The 18,983-nt window shown below is 46.0% G+C and overlaps 1 protein-coding gene across 4 annotated transcripts in view; it reads right to left on the reverse strand.

The window, feature by feature from the left end:
* Positions 1-18,983, reverse strand: part of VSTM4 (V-set and transmembrane domain containing 4) — a 98,929-nt gene that overhangs the window by 25,097 nt on the left and 54,849 nt on the right. The window contains exons 6-9 of one of the 4 annotated variants that reach the window (XR_014307511.1): positions 5,819-5,925; positions 4,494-4,555; positions 3,733-3,916; positions 2,121-2,223 (exon numbers count right to left, since the gene is read on the reverse strand). Coding sequence is in view for 2 of the 4 variants with exons in the window: in XM_082718828.1 (XP_082574954.1) it covers positions 4,494-4,555; positions 5,819-5,925; positions 7,252-7,362 (280 nt within the window). In the remaining 2 variants the exon portion in view is untranslated. Of the gene's footprint in view, positions 1-2,120; positions 2,231-3,732; positions 3,917-4,493; positions 4,556-5,818; positions 5,926-7,251; positions 7,363-18,983 lie in introns of those variants that run through there. The other 3 variants (XR_014307512.1, XM_082718828.1, XM_082718829.1) reach the window with 3 other exon arrangements.

Below are 18,983 nucleotides of genomic sequence, written 5' to 3' on the forward strand. Positions count from 1 at the left end.
GAGGAGCACCCCAGCTCGAACGCACCTGCAAACAAAACTCAGCAACTCAGACTTGTGACTAAGACCGGAGTTGTGTTTGAAAACGCTGTTGACTCCAATCTGTTTACTGGTGGTCCCAAAGTGCTTAATGAAGCATTCTGTCCCTGAAAAGTGCACAACTGATTTTTGTTTAATGGATAAATGAGAGATGTCCCCTGCTCAGGCTGTGGACTAGAGAAATTGTCCATTTGGGATCGGCGACACTGCCAAGGGGCCATCCACTGGGGCAGCAGCACCGTCGTCATGGGAAGTGGATTGCTACTCCTGTGAGTTGTAGGAACTCGCTTTTCTTAAACAGAGAGTGTGTCCTCATATGCAAAACCGGAGATCAAGAGAGGGGACCTTATTGTGAGGATTAACCACAACAACATGCCAAAAGCACTTTTTGGCTCTCTCTCTCTCTCTCAGATCCACAGAGTGGATCTAAAATTTTGGATTAGAAGCAACAGCTCCTGAGCAACTTGGAGACAAAGTACGGTGGGAAAATTTACAAGGCAGATCCTTTCCTGAGTTTGCTGATAAATATAAGAACAAGAAGGAAAGATCTGAAAAAGACAGACACTTACTCACACAGATGTGCAGGGATGCACAGTTGGGGAAGTGCCCCTCACTGAATGTGCATCTCCCTCTGCCCAGCTGTAAAAGCAGAATGACAGAAACTACTCCTTGGAGCAGGTGTGCCGTCATTAACAGGTCTCCCTCATGCTGGACCCTGCTCTGGGCACGGAGGACATCGCGGTGATGCAAGTTAACAGGCAGTTAACAGATAAATATAGAATATGTCGGGTGCCCGTCATGGGGACTGCATTAGAGGGTGAGCAGTGTTCTATGTAGGATTTCAGGAAAGTTTCTCCATCAAGGTGACGTCTGCGTAGAGACCTACGGCATGAGCGACAAACCGCAAGCACAACCTAGGGATAATGGTCCAGGCAGAGTGAACACCTGGTGCAAAGGCCCTTCCAGAACATGCTTGGTATGTTTAAGGACCAGCAAGGAGGCCAGGGTGGCCAGAGGGGAACTAAGAAGGGAGACAGTGGCAAAAATGATGTGAAAGAGGTAATGAGAGCTGGACCATATACAGCTGAGCTTTCCAATGTGGTAGCTACTAGTCAATTGTGGCTTTTAAGCCCTGAAAACATGACTCTGAAACAAGATGTGCAGTAGGGGTAAAATATACACTGGATTTTGAAGGCTTTGGAGAACAAAAAAAAAAAAAGTAAAATATCTCATTAATAATTTTTGCATAGATTATATGTTTAAATGATAATCTGTTTGCTATTTGGGTTAAATAAACCATACTGTTAAAATTGGTTTCACCTGTTTCTTTTTACTTCTTTAATGGGGCTACTAAAAAATTAATGACGTATGTGGCCTGTATGGATATAGGGCATTATAGGCCACAGTATGGAATCTGGCATTTCCACTGAGCAATATGGGAAGTAAATGGAAATGCACATGAGGGGCTCAGCATATTTCCCAGAACACACTGGAAGAAGTTTATAAAACCAGAATTCCATTCCCAAGCAAATTGCTCAAATATAAAGGCCAATAAAGATATTTGGGGGGGAAGACATTAGATCAAGAAAGAATAATAATAAAACTAGTAAATATTTAGTTCAAACTGTTTAGGACGTAGGGATGAAGTTTAACAAAATTGGCAAGGAATAATTATTGAAATATGAAACATAAAGTAACATAAAGAGAATCTGACAAACAGATAAAACTGGATACATGCCCAAGGAAAGAAAGAAAAAGAAAAGAAACACGCATTTCATTTTAGCCATCTTCCTACCTGTAAATTTTATGCTTTTTAACTTGCATTGCCATGATGCCAATGAGGTTAGATATTTTTCATGTGCTTACTCTTGGTGTATCTCGTTCTGTGAAGTGCATGTTGAAGACTTCTGCTTATTTATTTAGTTTTTTCGTAGAGTTGCCCTTTTATTTCCTATTGATATGTGGGTGCTCAGACATTCTAGGTAAGAATCCTTTGTTAGACGCATGCACGCCATCATGTTCTTCCAACCTGTGGTTTTCATTTGCATTTTTTTCTTGGTGCCTTTCAATCACAATCGACATTCTAAATTTTAACATTGATTTATTTATTGATTTTTATTTTTAGAGAAGGAGAGAGAGAACAGGGCAAGGGGCAGAGGCAGAGGAAGAGAGAAAATCTCAAGGCAACTCCTCACTGAGTACGGAGTCCAAAGGGGGCTCCATCCCATGACCCTGAGACCACAGCCAGAGCAGGAATCAAGAGTTGGATACTCACCCGACCCAGCCACCCGGGCACCCCAACAACCAACATTCTAAATTTTAAGGTAACCCAAATTTTTAAATCTTTTCCTTTCTGCTTGGTACTTAGCGAGTCTTGTTTTTAAAAAGTCTTCGCCTATGCTGAGGTTGGGGAGATACACAATCTTTAGGAAGATTTATATTTACTTATCTTTCCTATTTAAGTCTATGATCCCTCTCTAATTTTTGTCAATGGCATAAAGCAGGAGTAATGGATCCTTGTTTTTCATATGGATATCCAACAGACCCGCCACCCTATATTGATAAGTAATTCCTCCCCTGCCTTGTCATATCACTTCTGTCATAAATCAAGTGACAATACATATGTAGATCTCTTCGGGGCTCTTTATTCTATTCTTTTGCTCTACTTATCAATCTCTGTGCTAATACCACAGTTTATCAATTATTGTGGCTTTAAGGTGAATCTTGAGAACTGGCATATAAATTCTCCACTTTGTTCTTTTCCTTCAAGGTTATCACGGCCCTTCCCAGTACATCCACATTTTAGAATAGGGCTTCCAATATCTCTCCCTCTCGGTCTCTCTCTCTCCCTCCCTCCCTCTCTGCCCGTCCGTCTCTCCCTGCCTCTTTCTCTCACAAACAAATACACAGCCGCTAAGCAATGTTAGCGACAAAATAAATAACAATTAGAGCCTTAAAATTTTTCATATCTATGCACCCATACCAATACAAGTTAGTGTAAATAAATGAGGGAAGGTGTCCTGCGCTTCCTTACAGAAGAATTTCAAGTAGTAAATACAGAAGGATTAAGGAAAATACCCATTAGTACACCATAGTAATAACTGCTACGGGCAAAATCCATTGATGAATGCTAAAAAGTTCATGGAAAAATAAGATATTTGCTTAGACTTGACATATCTCCCCCAAAATATTTATTCATTACTGCGGTGGTTAACAGATGTCCACACATTGTTTAATACTCCTTCAGGATAGGGAGCTTCTCCGCTCCCTCAGGGTGTGAACTGGACTTAGTGATGGCCTTCTTTTTTTTTTTTTTTTTTTAAATTTGTTTGTCAGAGAGAGAGAGACAGATTGAGCAGGAGAAGAGGGAGCAGCAGGCAGAAGAAGGAGGCTCGCCACTGAGCAAGGAGCCCGATGCAGGACTCGATCCAAGGACGCTGGGATCAGGCCCTGAGCTCAATGAAGGCAGACACTTAACCAACAGAGCCACCCAGGTGCTCCTAGTGACTGGCTTCCGCCTAACAGGTATAGAAAAGGAAAAACAGGAATTCTGTATGGAGGAAGTCTAGTCAACACCAGCCTAACCAAGTGACTGTGATTAACGTCACCATTAATAAGACATATTGACATCATACATCCCCAAAAACAGGCCATGAGGAGAAAGTGTCACCTCTGTATTCTTCTCAAATCTGGGACCTCATCTCTACTCATTAGAAAACCTCAGAGAAAGCCAAATTAAGGGACACTATAAAAAAATAATAATAACTGGCTGCTTCTCTTCAGAAGTGTCAAGGCCACAAAAGAAAAAGAAAGGCAAGGGAATGTCACAGACTGGAGGACGGAAGAAAACTAAGAGCTATGTGACAGCTTGGACTGGATCCTGGAACAAGAGAAGAACATGAGTGGAAAAACTGCTGAAATCTGGCCAGAGTCTGGAGCGTGGCTTGCGGCAATGTGCTAATGGTAACCTCACTTTTGACAAAGACACTATGTGAGAGGCTGACCCTAGGAGACGCTGGGTGAAAGGCAGACAGGAACTTGCTGTGTCTTTACAACTCTTCTGTAAGTCTATAGTTATTTCAAAATAAATTGCTACAGCATATTTTCTGGAAGATTCTTCAGCAGTCTCTTTAGAGTAGTTATCAGTGAAATTTGTATAAGCAGGTTCATATCCTATTTATATCTTCCAGAGTGTGGTTTTTTTCCCCCTCCTTCTTTTTGAAAAATAACATTTATAATAGAACATGGTTCTCCTTGGACTTTTAAAAAGCCACTCTGGGAACAAGATGTGGAGAAAAGACAGCTCAAAAGCTGACCCAAGAAGAGAGAACGTCTTTGCTTGGGGACCAAAGCACCGAGAAGTTTCAGCATATTTTGAGTCAGTCAAGGTACTACTTGGACCTCAAGTGGATTTAAGGCTTAAGGGGACAATAACAACACCGACTATGGTTACTCACCAGGGCGACTTTCCTCTGTGGTTTCAGCAGCTTCGGTTTATGGAATGTGGCAGCTATGGGAGCTGTGGAAGCATGTCAAGGGTTTAGCTTGGATTTCCTCCAGGATTCCCAATGCCCACATAACATGAGCATCCCAGACATACTCTGTGGAGACTCACAGTCCCTTTCCTGCCCCCAAGGAAGAAGTTTGGTTTCTGATCTAGGTACCACTGGATGCTCCTCCATGGAGAGCAACCCTCCCCGAATCTTTGGACAAGTCATCCTCTCCCAGCAGCAAGATCAATGAAACAAGTTTACATAAAACACTGCCAGCTACCAAGAGGTGAGGCGTGCAGGTGAGAACCAGGTATGTTTGGTTAAGCCTGAGGCCAGAAACTTCCCTGGGGCTTCATCCAAACTACACACTTCCAATTAAAGCTGTGACCTTGAAAACAACCCTCAGAAGTCATCAGGGAGGTGGGTCTTTATTGTCCCCATGTAACAGAGGAGAAAACTAAGGCTCTTCCCCCCAATATCATGTAATGAGTACTTCAATGTTTTGGAATTTGAACTTGACCTTGAAATTCAGGCAGACCTCATCTCCAAGCCAGGTTCTACCACTTAGCTCTCTGAGGCTCACTTTCATCTTTTGTAAGGTAGGGTACTAACCACTCCGATTGAATGAGACATTACAGCAGGGTTCTCTGCCCCCTTCCCTCCCCAGATCTATATTCGTCATGCCTCCCAGAATGCCCAGGCCTTCCAGTCCCTCTATCCACCCAACATGCGTTTGGCCTGAGCACCAGTGGCTTTCAGCACAGGACCCCAAGGATCTGTAGGGGACAGACCTAGTACTTCCAACTACATTGGAACCTCACCTATGTTGCTGCTCTACATTACAGTTGGAATCAAAGACCAACCTTGATTTTATCCCCAGAACAAATCCAAAATAAACTACATACCTGACTTACATCCTTAGAAAAATCAGAGGCTCCATTCCCTTGAATAAACCAAGAAGATGTTGATATCCCTTTGTCCCACCCCACTATGTGTGAGCATGTTAATAGCTGAAGGTGAAATGCATTGTGGAATCAATCTGTGCCTGTTGACATCCCCTCTCCCAACTCCCCACTAACATCATGCTGGGCCAGTGCACCAGCACCAGCCCCTCCCCAGTGACAGGCCTCAGTGATTATCAAAATGAAGATGGGGTTCTGCAGACCTGTCGTCACCAGATGTCCTCCATCTGTCTACTCACCCTTTCCCAATCCCACTGCAAACCCCAGACCCACTTCTAGATCAGTTGTGCTGGTTCCCACATGGGTAACCATGGGCTAGCCTCCTACCTTTGGCAGGGACTGCAGGAGGAACGTCAGCCTTCTCCTTCCGCCTCTTGCCCTTCTTGGGTTGCAGGGGGGCCAAGCTGGTCACACTGGTCACAGTCTCCCCGGAGCTATACAAGAAAAGAGTCCTGGTGAAGGCAAAAGCAGATTTGTTCCAGGGAAAGGGAAAGGAAGCAATAGTTTCTGTGTGCTTCCTGAGTACCTACATAAGGTGAAGTTTTCTTACAGCTGGACTGGGACTCTAGGGAGATCCCCAGGGATGTCGGGAGGTCTAGTTCTGACCTGTGGCTAAGATAAGGATGGCGAGATGAGCTAGTTAGTGATTTATGATGTGCTGTTTAATGTTCAAAGATCCCTGGGGAGATCTGGGGCCAGCTTGTCTGCCCTTACAGATGGAGAGATGGACGGTTCTTACTAGGTGCATCAGTTACACAGTCTGGCTTGGCCACATCACCAGTAGGGTATTAAGATACTATCAGAAACTTCTACTTGAACTACCCTAAAACCAAGATTCTTTGCACGTATTTTTGTGGTGCACAATCCACAGAGCTCCTCCTGTGCAAGGGAGAAAGGACCTTGGGACCTGTACCCAGAAATCTCCAGGGTCCCCCGAGATTGGTCACGCTTTTTTCTCCCACTGTACCTTTATCTTGAGAGGGCAAGTGGCTTCACCCTGAAGAGGGCTGTTTTCAGTTATCTGGCTCTGTGTAATCACTGTGCTATCAGGTTCTTTCTATGTGTTACCCAGAATGATGGTACTGATAAGCCTTATACTGGGGGTAAAAAAAACAAGGACACGCAGGTGCTAAAGTGACAAAAGTTACAAAGACCAGCTTGATGGCAAACCTTGATGCCACATGTGGGATAGAGTCCACGTGCTTCCTTGAATGGCTAACACTCTTATCTCAAATGCATCGGAGTGACTCCAGCAAAGACCCCTTCTAGAACCTCTTGTCCTGAGACACACGCTCCAGCCGGGTAGGTGTGGTTACCAAGAGAGGATCTCTCCCTAATACATAAAGAATTTCTAGAAATCCATAAAACTATAATCAACTGCTTAATAATCAAAATGCAGGAAGGCAGTAACAGTTACCACACGAGAGGAAAGGCTCTTACCACTGAAAACACATCAGAGCTCCCTCACGAAAGGAAGCCAAATTAAAACATACTGCACTTCCATTCTCCTCATATGGAGTGACAACAGTCACACTGGAAGCAAAGCACTCTTTTGCCAAGGACTTAGAGAATCGGACATGCAGAAGTATGGCTGGTACAAGCGAAAACCCTTCCCAAAGGAGAGGAACTTGGCAATCAAAAGAACTTGGCAATCAGAACTACAGACGCTTATACTCTGACCCAGCAATTTCACTTCTGGGAGTTTACTCTGTAGATATCCCTGCACGTGTATGAAATGTGCGTGTGAGATTCGTCCTTACGGTGCTGTTGTTGATAGCAATGGATCAGAAAGAATCCAACTGTCCATCAGCAGGGGACTGGCTAAGGAAATGGTGGTGAGTCCACAAATACATATGCGGGGTTCTCTGTAGCTGCAAAGAGGAGTAAGAAGCTATTTATGTGCTGATGAGGAAAGATACATTGCTAAGTAGAAAAGCTGGGTGTTGGACAATGTACAAAATGTGCCCCCTTTTTGTATGAAAATAGGGGAAAATAGAAATACATATTACTGTTTGCATGTATATGCATAGAGAAATTCTGGAAGCAGTCACAAGAAATTTTAAAAATAGTGGTTCCCGGGGTGCCTGGGTGGCTCAGTGAGTTAAGCATCCAAGTGTTGGTTTCAGCTCAGGTCATGATCTCAGGGTTGTGAAATAGAGTCCCACATCCGGCTGTACGCTCAGCACAATGTCTGCTAGGGATTCTCTGCCTCCCCCTTTCCCACTCCCTCCTTCCCTCTCCCCATTCACCTATGTACACACTCTCTATTTCTCAAATAATAAAGAAATAAATAAATACAATTTAAAAAACAAAATAAAATAGTTGTTCCTTAGAATGGGGATGCTGAGAAACTAGCCAATGGGAGACCAGGCAGGAAGAATTATCACCATATATATTTTTAGTCAATTATTTAACTTTTTTTAAAAAGTGATTTTATTTATTTGACAGAGGAAGAGCACAAGCAGGGGGAGTAGGAGAGGGGGAAGCAGGCTTTCTGCTGAACAGAGAGCCCAACGTGAGACTCAATCCCAGGACCCCAGGATCATGACCTGAGCCTAAGGCAGACACTTAATCCACTGGGCCACCCAGGTGCCCCAATTATTGAACTTTTTAATTTTAACTATTAAACCGTGTGTTTGTATAATCATTGAAAAACATAACCATTGCAAAACAGTAAATTAAACACAAATAAATATCTGCATACATGTAAGAGAATGTACGCTATTTTAACAGACTCCTAGGGTTTTTAAAATGAACAAAGAATGACTCACGCATCGTGGGAAAAATTCCAAGGATACGGATCATGCTGAGACTCCCCAAAGACGGCTTATTTTTACTGGGAACTGAAACTCCAAATGGCCATAGGTTTAGAGTACAGGGTCAATTGTGTAAACTCACAAACCGGCCAAAGGAATGTGCGTTTACAAAACGCTGACCACTAAGAAGAAACAAGGGATCCAAAACTCTCAGAATTGCTTCAACACACAACTGCAAGCATAGCTTCATCTCATAGCTTTAAACTCTTCAAGTGTTTATTTTTTTCTTTCCATTATAAATTAACACACATTCATGTTTTCAAATGGTAATTACAGGCAGGAAGAAAAAGGAAAATAAATAAATCTATCCTAACCAAAACACAGCCTTTTAAAATATTTCCAGTCTTTTTCCTCTTTCTTGTTTATTATTTTTTTTAATGGACTTCTTTTTTTTTTTTTTTTTAAGAGAAGTTTAGGTTCACAGCAAAATGGAGCAAAAGGTAGAGATTTTTCATATGCCCGCCCACTCTCCCCTCGACGTGTACAACTTCCCACCATGGTGGGACATTTGTTATAACTGATGCACCAACTTCAAGATGTCATTAGCACCCAAAGTCCATAATTTACATTAGGGCTCCCTTTGGGTGAGTTCCATTGGTTTAGACAAACACATAATGTATCAGACCAAAGAGCTGAACTGCCCCAAAACCCTCTGGGCTCCACCCATTCATCCCTCCTGTCCCCCACCCCCTGGCAACCACTGATCTATTTGCTGTCTCCATAGTTCTGCCTTCTCGGGAATCTTACACAGGTGCGATTATACAATAGGTAGCCTTTTCAGAATGGCTTCTTTCACTTACTAACAGGCATTTAAGTTTCCTCCAAGTCTTCTCATGGCTTAAGAGCTCATTTCTTTTTATCCCTGAATGATATTCCACTGTCTGGATGTACCACAGCTTTATTATGCATTCCTCTACTGTAGAAGATGTTGGTTGCTTCCAAGCTTGGACCATTATGAGTTACACTGCCATAACCATGTCCAAGTTTTTGGACATTAAGTTTGGACATCAAGTGGACATTGTTTCAACTCCTCCCTGATTTTCATACATTGTATTTTTTTGTCATAATCTACTTATAATTTCATGCCCTTCTTTTTACTTAATCTCTATTTTCCATGTTGTTACATCCTCATACTATTCTGATGAGAAGCTATGCCATGGCTTCCTCAGCCATTCCCCAACATCTAAGTAATATTTGACGCATGAGTGATATTGCCATACATGTATTTGTGAATCATGGTTTTCCACTCTTAGACTTGTGTTTTGGGTTAAAGTCTTAGAGCTGGGATTACAAGTTCATGGAGGAGGACCATTCGAAAGGGTATCTAACTCCCTGCGTCAAAAGGATCGCCAACAAGTTAGTCCTACATCACAGTCACTCAGTCAATGGACGAGGGTATTTCTGTTTTCAGCCTTTTTAACACCAGGTCTAGCAGCTTTAAAAAAACCACTCGCTTAATGAATAAAACTGTGATCTCCCTTTCCTTGCATTTCTCTGACTGCCAGTGAGAAGGAGCATTTCCAGCATGTGTCTAATCGTGTTTCTGCTTTTACAAATGCCGTATGGACATCTGTTGTCATTTGCAAGGGTTCTGAGTTTTTCTTACAGGTTTGCATGCACCTTTCCCATCAGTCTGACGTATTTATTACAAACATTTCCCCCAATTCCCTTTGTTTTTGTTTGTTTTTTATTTAACTTTTTAAATTTATTTTCAGCGTAACAGTATTCATCGTTTTTGCACCACACCCAGTGCTCCATGCAATCCGTGCCCTCTCTAATACCCACCACCTGGTACCCCCAACCTCCCACCCCCCGCAAATTGTGGCTTCTTGTTAAATGCACGGTGACTTGTTTCTTTTGCTAAAATCATGCAGTTTTCCAAGCTCAGTGTTGCCACTGAGCTTGGATCGTCCTCCCCAGCTGCATCTCACACGCTGCAGAAACCAGGATTTCTCCTTCCTCTCCCCTTTTCATGGACTTCGTTCTTTAGCTCTGCAACACAAAATGAAAGCTTTGGGACGATCATTTGTACAGATGCGTGGTCTCAGGTCCAGGGCATTCAGAAAGCTAAAAAAGATCTGCTTTGTCATCACTGTTTTCCTTCAAAACAGAAAAACTGCACTAAACTAAATTTAGCTCTAATTCATACTTCAACAAGGAGAATTCATATACAATGAGTCACCCCCATGACATGACAGATTACTTTGCTCACAGAATATTGTGTTTCCCATTGAGCCAGCAAGACTGGCAGACATTTTTGACAAAGAAACTCCACATTTTTGCTTCACTGACCAGAAAGTTACTCTATATCTTAGATTGGAACAAGATTGTGTTTTGTCTCTGACACAAGGGGAGTGAGTGTTGCTGGAGCCAGTCAAACCCGAAAAGATAGAGAAGAGGCCGGAAACTCGGTCTAAATGAGAGAGCTGTGTGATTGGAAAGCAGGGCTATTTGTGGAAAACAGGGCTGCTTTTCTGGCTCCACCCGGGGCCTCGTGGCTGGCACGTGTGTGACAAGGATAAGGTTCCAGGCTGGCCACCGCTCGTGGGCGTCTCCCTCCCACGTGCGTGGGGCATGTCTGCTCTGTGACACACGGCGGTTGGGTCTAGGTCTAGTGAATTGGCAGTGGACAAGGGGGTTGGGTCAGCACCAAAGCAGGTTCCACTCTGATTAGAGGGGTGACCCTGGATGAGTCTCTCGCTTCCTGGGCCTCATCTGCCCATCTGTAAAATGGGGAGACCCACACTTGGCATCTATCACACAGAGTTATCATGAAGGTCAGAAGGGCTAGTAGCGCTGACCTGCAACCCTGGTGTGTGGTGCAGGGGGAAATGCTTCATGGCGTGCTGCAGGAGAACAAGGTTTTCCCCTGGGTACCTCCTGTCATCATGTCTTTGCCCTGAGGGGAGGGCTACGAGTTAGAAATTAAACTTCGATCAGAAAGTCTTTCCTCCTGAGATGGTCCAGCATGCCTTCCTATTGCCACAGAGAGAGCGGTGTCAGCTAAGAATCAGCACCAGCACACAGCCGGCGGATAAGGAGGAAGAGGAAGAGGCTACAGCCTGAGCAGTGGGAGCTGCCCCAACATGCTGGAGGCAGCAGGCCACCTGGATTTCTAGGTCCTGAGCACACTGGGAGCAACTATATTTTGCCAAACTTAAATGATTAAGAGTGATATTTGCCTCTAGCCTGTGCAAAGCACCATGAGAAGTGCGTGATATCCACAGTCCTGGACACTCCCCGATGGGGAAAATGAAGCCTCAGAGAAGTCCAGGCAGGAGACGTGGGATCTGATCCAGGTTGGCCTGTCTCCCTGGCCCTGAAGCAAGGATGCTGGGTCCAGCCCCAGACAGCAGAGAATAAGAAAACTAGGACAGGAAGAGGGTAGATCCAGCCAGATCCACAATGGCTGCTCTGGGCTTAAACCAGCTCCCTAAACAGAAAGCACTGAAAAGCGAGATCAGCATTCCACTGCATCCAAGTGTGTACTAAATCTGGGCCTCTTACAGCTGCTAAACCTTGCCTGGGTTGGGGGAAGAGGGGGCCAACCTGAGTGCTGGACACTTGGAGGCAGGAGCTGGGGCTGGTGCCCAAGACCAAGGATTATCCTGGTCCGAAATTGGGCAGAGGAGCAGGGGAGTATGTACTTATACCTGGAATGATCTGGAATAAGTGATGTCAGCTGTCAAAATGGAGGTGGGAGGGGGTAGTCTGGCCATGTGGAAATTTGGTGCCTCTGAAGTGTTCAGGAACAGGAAAAAACAACAACAATAAAACAGCACAAGCGGAACTGAACCCCCCCCCCCAAACAAAGAACATAACTGTAAGAAAGATCCACAGATCCAGCCACATCTTGCCTCCACAACTAAATGTGAGATCAAAGCACCCTCATACTGAAGCACGGTGCCTGTGGCATAGGCATCCTCGCCCAATCATCCGTGCCCGTCCTAATGCCTGCCTCTCCCTGTGATCATACTAGAGGTGCGGCTAACCAACCATTCATGCCAAGGGGCTTTAATACATCCGACCCAAGCCCCCCAGATGCCAAGCTTTTCCCTTGGTGCAGGGCAATCTTTGCGTCTCAGCACAACCACTGTGAATCAGAATGCCTCCTTGAGGTCTGTCTAATCTTGTTTCCCATAGAATAAGCAGGCGCCCTCATCGCTGGGCACACAGCAGTCGGTCACATGCTGCAAGGGGATTTGCTGTGGTTTGAACTGGGATGGCCAGAGATGCCAAGTGTTGGCTGTCAGTCAGAAAGCCATTCGGGAACAAGGCTGAGGACAACGCGCTGGTTCAGATCCTGCCGACATTCCCCCAGGCCTGCTTCTTGGAGCCATCGCCACCCCCCCGGGCCCTTCTTGCTCCACGCCGTCTTTGGAAAATCATTGCTTTTGCAGAAATGTCCACGTGCTTCCTTTCCTCCTGCCCACAGAGCTCAGTTGTGACAGCGGCAGTGCCCAGAAGGGTTCCCAGAGGACCACGAACTCCTTGCCAAACAGCTCTGAGCTCTCCTTGCCAAGATTCCCTGCAGCACACTCATGAACTGTTAACCCTGCACCCTACAACGTCAAGTGCGCCGTCTTGAAGGAGGAACACTGCAGTGGCAACTCACTGTCATTACCAGTTATGGTCAATTAAATCTCAATAAGCTATAGGGAGAAGAGCGATTACAGTCCTCCACCCCCAGGATGGCTGCCACTGAGAAAGGCCAATGGTTCCGGCAAGGGGGCAAATTTCCCGACATCTCGCTCAAGGCTTTGGGACGTGCTCTGCAGGCCTCCTGCGCCACTGGACTACTCATGCCAGGAGCAGCTTGGAAGTTGTAGGACTCCCCGCTCAAGATGGACGAAGGGCGCCACCCACTCCCATGACTTCCTTGAAATGACTTTTTCATAAATGGCATTTCACACATGCCAAGAACCTAGAACCATGTCTGGTGTGCCATGAGAGAGAAATGGGTCTCACGTGCTATTACCTTACTGGGATTGCTGTCATCATTACTGTGGAATCTCCTCTCGGAGTCCTGGAGTAGGGAGCCAGACATGACAGAGCTCTCTGTGCCTCCAGCCAGCACCGGTGCCCTTCGCAGAGCCCGGCAGACCCTCGGCAGTCACGGTGTGTTACTTCTGCTGCTTTCCCTCTGTGATGTCTTGGTGTGCGCATTCCAAGCAGCAGCAGAGGAAAGCTATTCCTTTGTGACGGAGTTGCCAAGGCGTCTCCCGGTCCACAGCCTCCGTGGCCTTTCATCGTAAATGCTTTACACAGCCCGAGAGGCTCTGCTGGGGCCTCTTTGTTAAGGCTGTTCCTCTGCAGTCCCTGCCAGCTTTGTGATCATGAGTACACACTCCACAGGCCACAGCTTTTGTCTGTGATTGTAAAATCTCTGAACACAGACTGGAGAGATCGGGAGGGGCTTCATTAATATTTAGCGGTTCCGTGCAGGGTTCTCTCATCTTGAGTTGTAAGAATAACGGCAGAGAGAGGTCACTGGGGGCATATGGCCAGGATCTAGCATCTGAACCCCTAGGGTTGAGGGTATGTGTTTGGGGGGGAATCTACCCCAGCTCCCTCTGGCCACCGTGCTTTGTTCGGGCTGGTCCCCTAGCCCTAAGGGGTGACTGTGTTTTCTGTCAGGAAGGAAGACAGCTCCTTCGTTAGGCCAATAGGGATGCACCTACCACCACCTTTCTCTTCCCGAGGGGAGGCAGCCTGACCTGAGGACAGACCAAGCCTTGAGGCAGCACTGCCCAGAGACAGGCTGGGAATGGAAGCCACCATCATGATGACAGCGTGTCTCCTAGATAGAGCTTCCTCGAGGCCCACCCACCATGGCATCCCTAGTTAGATGAGTCAGCCAAGTCCCTTCCAGGGTAATAGCATCTGTGCTAGCTTTCCTGTCACCTGGAATCAAGAGGTTCGTAAATAGTACAGAGGACTAGCTATTTATCTAATAGTTGGCAGTTTTATTCCTGTTCTTAGTCTGGGGAGACTAATTTGTGCCTTACAGGGTTTTATGAGGATTAGAAATAAATCCCATAAAGTGTTCAGAAGTGGAGGTGCAGGGGCACACGGTGAGTCATTATGAGGAATTAGCCCAACAGCCACTGAGAGCTCCTTGAATCCTCAGAGCGACCCTGAGCGATAGGGACAGAGGCAAATTTGTACCCATTTTGTGAAGAGTGAAAATTCCCAAAGAAGCCAAGTGGCCCAAGGTCACCAAGCTGCCGAGTGGCATGGCTCCAGCGGACACCAAATCCAGGTGGAATGTCCTTCACATTACATGAGGAACAACCACCAGGGTCCATCTCACAGGCCAGCCCTCCTCATGCCTGCCTCGGCTTGGGGGCTACGGAAGGGCACTGAGCCGGAGAGCTGAGGCAGGAGAGGGGGTGAGGATGAGAGGGCCAGCAAGGATGTCGGGGATGCAGGGTGGGGGCCGGGAGACACAGCACCTGCGTCTGCCATCCCTGCGCTCGCCACCTTCCATGCTCCGGTGAACGTGGCCAGCAGGGAAGGCGTTTAGTGTGTGGGCTCAAGCCAACCAACGACAACAACAATGGTTGGAACTTTCGTAAATGGGTGCCTAGACCAGAGCGCGCTGACCTTTCAAAGTCAGGGGCGTGGAGCGCAGCTGCAGCTGCAGCCAGCCTCTGTGGCTGTACCCTTCCCACTTCTCCTTCCACGGCCCTGACTTCCTGGAGCTTCTCCTCCTTGTTCATCTGAGCGAATGCCAGCACGGAAGCCCTCACAAGCAAGTCTGAGCTTCCCAGGCTGGCATCCCTCGCTGCCCCATCCCTGCCCAGCAAAGACCTCACCACCATCCACACTCCTTGTGCATCACTTTCCATCTGTAGAATGGGACAATCATAGCACCCGCTCACACGATGCTGTGAAGAATGAAGATGGTGTGTGGCAAGGCTTAGCCCTGTGCCCATCCCTGGCCTTCTCCTCCAGCCTCTATTTCCTGGTGCTCTGCCCGGAATCTCCAGAGAACCTCACTGCTGTGGACCAAGTGCCACCAGCCCCCCAGCCTCCTACCCTCTGTACCCCTCTCTCCCCACTTCTGTGTGCTGTGCTTTCCCAACTCTCTTCTGGAACACTCTTACCCCTCTTTCAATACTTGGCCCAAATCCCATCTCCAGGAAGCTTTCCCTACCACCCACCGACTGGGAAGATGGGGTTAGCAGGGCCTCTTTGCTGTGCCCACGTCAGCTTTGTGGGTAGCACATGGTTTTGCTTCTCTAGTTCTCCCATTCAATGTGGACCTCAAGGGCATGGGCTGTGTGTTATTTCATCCCTGCCCTCCAGGCCTTATAAAAAGTCCTCTATAGAAGAATCACCCATAAGTATGACTGAATAATAACAGAACCACTTGCATAAAGCTCACCATATACCAGGACCATTGGAAGAACTTTTTACAGACTAACTAATTCAATCCTCCCAACCCCACTATGCGCTAGGACTTTCTCTGCCCCCATTTCATCAGAGAGGCTGAAGAACTAGCCAAAGTCACACAGCAATCAGTACCCAAGTCCAGATTAGAACTGAGGCAGCCTGGCCTCAGAATCTTTAAACATCCCAGTGGATTACCTTTCAAAAAAGAAACAAATTCTGTAATACTACTGCTCTGCAATATTGTGAAAATAAAGCAAGTGGGTACCTATCTAAGTTTGGAATCGACGTGTTCACATTCGTTCTGAAATCATTTCTGCCTTCACGCTAAGATCCTGAACAAATCAATTATTAATTAAATCCCATACTCCAGCTATATGGGTGTGTTTAAAAAAACAAAAACAAAAACAAAACCTCTGATGGTTCAGGGAAAAAAACGGAAAATGTTTTAAACTAAGCTCACAAACCACAGTAAGCCTGTGCCTGTAATTTATCCAACATATAAATGGTCTACACCCCTGCTTATCCACAAGAAGGCGTAGGAACCAGAACACATGAAGAAGGCTTGGATTACTTCGGTCTCCTAACTGCCGTTGGCACAGGGAACATGCTGTCTGCTTCAATTTCTCCCATTTGCAAATACTTTATTACCTCAAACCCATAAGGAGAGGTCAAGCAACAGGTCAGGAAATCTACTGGAAATTGCCTTTTTGTCCATGTCCACCTTCTTGGCAACTTTCTTGAACTTGACCTATAGGAAGGAAGGCATCTGGATCCATGGAAGAGGTATCATGGTGTGGGGACCTACCACATCTCTATGTGAATGGTGGCATTTCGTTTCAAATGTGACTTTCTGGGACCTTTAGGGGCAGTTCCATGCTTACCCATTGAGCTGCTGTCAGGGAGCGGCCGTTCCCGGGGAAGGCCCATTTACAATCCTGCAAAATCTTGACAGGCTCCCTCAAGCCCAGCCTTCTGCTCCAGAAGAACACTTAGCCATGGGAAAGAAACAGCCTCCCAGCCCCAAAGTCAGTGCCCGCCCCCGCAGGAGATGGCAACTTCCGACTCCGGGAACCACACACATTCAAGATGAGACTTGTTTTCCTTCTGTATGAACTTCTCCCCAAAAGTCATTGAAAGCCCTAGGGTCTCCAGATTCTGGCCCAGTCACTCAGCAGGCCTTCTCTTGGTGACCGCAGTCTCAGCGCCAGCATGGCCCCATCCTGAGGGTCCCTCCCCTGCCTGAGGGTTTCCGTTCCTGGCATCTCGCCCTGGCCCTGCGCTTTCTGCCCATTTTCCCTAAGGAGGAAGTGGTCAGAGGACAGAGAAGAGCACTGATGCTGGATAACAGCTTGAGAAATCTCCAGGCCCAGCCGCCCACTGCCACAGCACACATGGGGCTGGGATCTGGGAGCCCCCGGCACGACAGGGACAAGAGAAACTGCCTGGGCTGCAGAAGCAGAGCAGAGAGCCGGCCAGAACCTGCTGGAAGGCAAGGACTGACCGGTTCACTTGCGAGGCATCGTGGCAGGGAATCTGGGCTGCATGAAGTCAGATAGGCCTGAGACTCTGATCAGGAAGATGAACACTGTCGACTTATGTTCATCTGCATGGTCCTGGGGTGCAGTGCAGTAGAGGCAGTTTTGTAGAGGTTGATCTATTGGCTGGTCCCCAGGAGACATGCCCATGGAGAGAGCTTGACTCAGGCACTGAAACAGACTCACTGAGAGCACCAGCTAGCAGAGGGGCAGCCCGGTAGGTATCCCGGGCCTGGGGAAGACCAGACTCTCCTGCCCACCAGGCTGCGGTAGGGCCTCACTGTACTCCAGTCTTAGCACCAGCTCAGGATAGGGGCCTCCTACAGGTCAGACTTAGGAGGGACAGGGAGGAGCCCAAACACCGGCACTGCTTGCTAACCATGAAAAGCCAAACAGGAAGCCATAGCAAGCAAACCCTGAGAAGCACTGGCAGGCTGGCCCTGCACAGCCTCTGAGCTCCCCAGCCATAACCTCCCCAGCCCCCCACATCTGAAATGCCAGGCCCTGCGGAGCACATGCTTTTGGAAAGAAACAAGTACCTTTATGGAGAGATAATTTAGTCATCATAAAATTCATTGATCTTAAGTATACAATTCAATAATTTAGGGTAGATTTATCAAGGGGTGCAAACATCACTACACTACACTTCTGGAACATTTCTATTCCCCCTTGCCCTTTTGCCCATTTATAGTTAATTCCTACTCCCACCGTCAGCCTTAAGCAACTGTTTTCTGTTCCTATAAATTTACCTTTTCTGGACATTCCAAATAGATGATATCATGCCATACATAATTTTTTGCATCTGGTCTAGTTTGCTTGGTATAACGTTTCTGAGGTTCATCCGTGTGCCGCATGTATCAGCACTCTGTTCCTTTTTATTAGCAAACTGTATTTTAGTGAATGGATTCCTCAATGGTGTTTATCCATTCACCAGTTCTTGGCTGTATTCAGACTGTTTCCAGCTTCTGGTTATTATGAACAAAACAGCTATGAACAACAGTATGTTTGTGTGTGCATGGACAGATGCTTTCGTTTCTCTGGGACCGATTTTCTGGGTCCTATGGTGAGTATGTGTTTAATGCTTTAAGAAACTACTAAATTGATTTCCAAAGCGGCTACACCCTTTCACATTTCTACCTGCAACAAACAGGGTTCCAGTTTCTCTACATCCTCACCAACACTGGACATTGTCTTTTTATCGCTCTTAGAGCAGGTATGAATAATGAACATATTTTCATGAACTTGTTAGCCCTTTTGCGTATCTTCTTTAGGGACGTATGTACTCAAATTTGTTTTGTCCATTTTAAATTGTGTTATTTGGCATCTTATTATGAGGTGCAAGAGATCTTTCTGTATTTTATCCCAGCATTATTTGTTGAAAAGATCATGCTTTCTCAAAATTTTCTGAATTACTTTGTGAGGGGCTGGTATTATATTTTCCTTTAATTCTTGATATATCTCACCAGTAAAGCAGTGTGGGCCTGGGCTTTTCCTGGTTGGAAAGATTTTAGCTAACAATTCAATTTCTTGACTTACTGCAGGTTTATTCACTTTATAGATTCCTTTTTAAGTCAATTTTGGTAGTTTGTGTCTTTCTAGGAATTTTTCCATTTTATCTATGTTGTTTAATTTGTTAGAACCAATGTGTTCATATTATTTTCTTATAATCCTTTTAACTTTGGTTGAGTCTGTAGTGATTCCTTCTTTTTCTTTTTCTTTTTCTTTTTTTTAATTTTAAATAGG

This window comes from Mustela nivalis, assembly GCF_964662115.1.
Source record: "Mustela nivalis genome assembly, chromosome: 2".
Lineage (NCBI taxonomy): Eukaryota > Metazoa > Chordata > Mammalia > Carnivora > Mustelidae > Mustela > Mustela nivalis.